The sequence below is a fragment of the Phaethon lepturus genome, unplaced genomic scaffold, assembly GCF_000687285.1.
Source record: "Phaethon lepturus isolate BGI_N335 unplaced genomic scaffold, ASM68728v1 scaffold7668, whole genome shotgun sequence".
NCBI classification, from domain to species: domain Eukaryota; kingdom Metazoa; phylum Chordata; class Aves; order Phaethontiformes; family Phaethontidae; genus Phaethon; species Phaethon lepturus.
Genome location: NW_010555452.1, coordinates 1 through 2128, shown reverse-complemented (window position 1 = coordinate 2128; position 2128 = coordinate 1). Strand labels below are relative to the sequence as shown.

General features: G+C 42.4%; 1 protein-coding gene across 1 annotated transcript in view; it reads right to left on the bottom strand.

Moving 5' to 3' along the window:
- The window catches only part of HEATR2 (HEAT repeat containing 2), a gene marked incomplete at its 5' end in the record, with an annotated part of 29440 nt that extends 27317 nt beyond the window's left edge, over nucleotides 1-2123 (bottom strand). Inside the window, 3 exons of the mRNA XM_010292157.1 lie at nucleotides 302-426; nucleotides 1287-1471; nucleotides 1886-2123. Of these exons, the coding sequence (XP_010290459.1) occupies nucleotides 302-426; nucleotides 1287-1471; nucleotides 1886-2123 (548 nt within the window). The remainder of the gene's footprint in view (nucleotides 1-301; nucleotides 427-1286; nucleotides 1472-1885) is intronic.
- Between the last annotated feature and the right edge of the window lie 5 nt (nucleotides 2124-2128).

Sequence of the window (2128 nt, the reverse complement as noted above, 5' to 3'; positions counted from 1 at the left end):
TTCCTGCCATGTAACCTAGGCACACTAAGTTGAGAGTTTATGCTTATGTTGTACTCAGAGAACAGAGGTCACCTCTTCCAAAGAATAATTCTGTCTCTGTCTCCTTCTCTGTCTTCAACTCTCTTATACTTACTTGAATGTAGCATAAAAGGACAATATATCAAAATCCACTGAAGATAATGCTATTGTTTTGGGTATAAGGAAAAAAAATGTTTTTTTTCCGCTCCAGTCAATACATCTGTGAACACTTACATGTAAGACAACTATTTAGGGAAAAAAATTTAAAAAGTGTTCTGCTTACGTATTTTCAGGAATTTCATCACTAAAGCTGCCAAGTAACAAAGGGATCAACTTGTGAAAATATGAATATCTATCTCGTAGGTGTAACAGCCATTCTCCAATAACAGTTGTTACAGCATGTCGAACCTACATGGGTAAAAAGACTATTGAAAATATGGCAGGGAAATACCAGAAAAATTGAAATATCATATTTGCTTTTGGTATATAACACTTGGTAAAGTACATTAATAGTCTCAGAAGAAATTACAAGAAATGACAGTGAGGATTTCCTCACTTGCAGCAAGCACCTTAAGCAACAAGCAAGGTATCATGCTCCCTCTTGTGTTCTTGCTCTGGCTTAATCTTAGACTATTTGCTGCACAAAAAACATCTCCAAGAGGAAGACAAGATACAGATCTAACTCAGAACACTCTAAATTTTCCTGGTTAATATCTGTCTGAGAATGCAAGAAATGTACTTTTCTCTGGAATTTGAAGCTTTCCAAGCACATCTCCAGAAGATTATTTTCTCTGTTCACTATAAAAGGAAGTCTAAGTTAAATAATGTGAATATAACCACTGAAAAAATAAGTATTTTAGTTATGATTAAGTTATTAAACTTAAGTTAAAGTTAAGTTATGTTAAACTTAAGTTATTAAACTACTGCCTCAACTGCATCTTATGAAGGGACCATACCGTAACTGTTAAGTATCTGAAAAACCAAGTCCCAGGCAGATTTGCAGAAGAATTTAAGACAGAATTGAAGGCACCCATTAAAATAAAAAGGTGTCTACAAACTTCAACAACCTGCAGAATTAGATAGCAGCTAAATAGGTCACCAGCCTTGGTTTTGGATAGTTTAAAATTGACAAAGCCTATATGTGACATATTTATGTATCTCAACTGAATGAATGAAAGTTGAAAACTGGGAAGGAAGGGGAAAAAACCCAACACCCCTCCCAACAATTTAAAATAAATCCAGGAAAAAAAAAAGCAAGAAAAACACACCTTGGGAATCTCATCAAAAAATCTCTGGGCCAGATGAGACAGAACATCATCCACAGACTTTCCATTTCCAAACTGTATCACGGCTCCAGTAGCCTGAATTACATCAACACGAACTCTGTAGTGCTGGTGTGAAATTGTTTGCATTAAGGGTTTTATCAGAGATTCTGACTGCATATGGAAGTGCTCTGTTAGGGCAGAGAGACAGAAACTTCAAATATGCGTTTCTCAGATTGTAAGCAACATAATTTCTGTAACACTATGAACGGCAGCCTGATTAGTGTCGCTACATTTCTGTAGTGTGCGATTTAACTTTATACTATATTAGAGCTGAACACTAGCCCACATGCACTCCCCTAGCTCCCTCCTCCCACTATTACCCACATGCTGTAACTGCTCAGCGTGGTTCTTCTCCAACAGATCCTCCAAGGCCTGCAAAGTACACCTGTGAGGGTGTGTGCAACGTATCAGCTCTCTTCCTCTCTCCTGGTTGCATCCCTGTAACCTCCTACGGGTCCCTACCTCAGCCCCTGTCCCCCCGGGAAACCGCAGGCTCACATGAGCCCACTGCTCCCTCGCTTTTGCCCATCCCCAGGCCCCACCTGGCATGGCCTGGGCGCAGGCCACGGCGCACCTGCAACTTTCACGCCTGACCTCGGCATAGGGGTCGAGGAGGGTGGCCTGGACGATGCGGATAACGTCGGTGAGGTAGGGGGCCACGGAGGCCCCGCAGCGCTGCAGCAGGAGGCTCAGGAGTTGGACGAGGCCGAGGCGCAGCTCCTCGCTGGGCTCAAAGCCCTGCGGCGGGCAGAGGCGCTGGGCCAGAGCCGGCAGGATGACGGGCA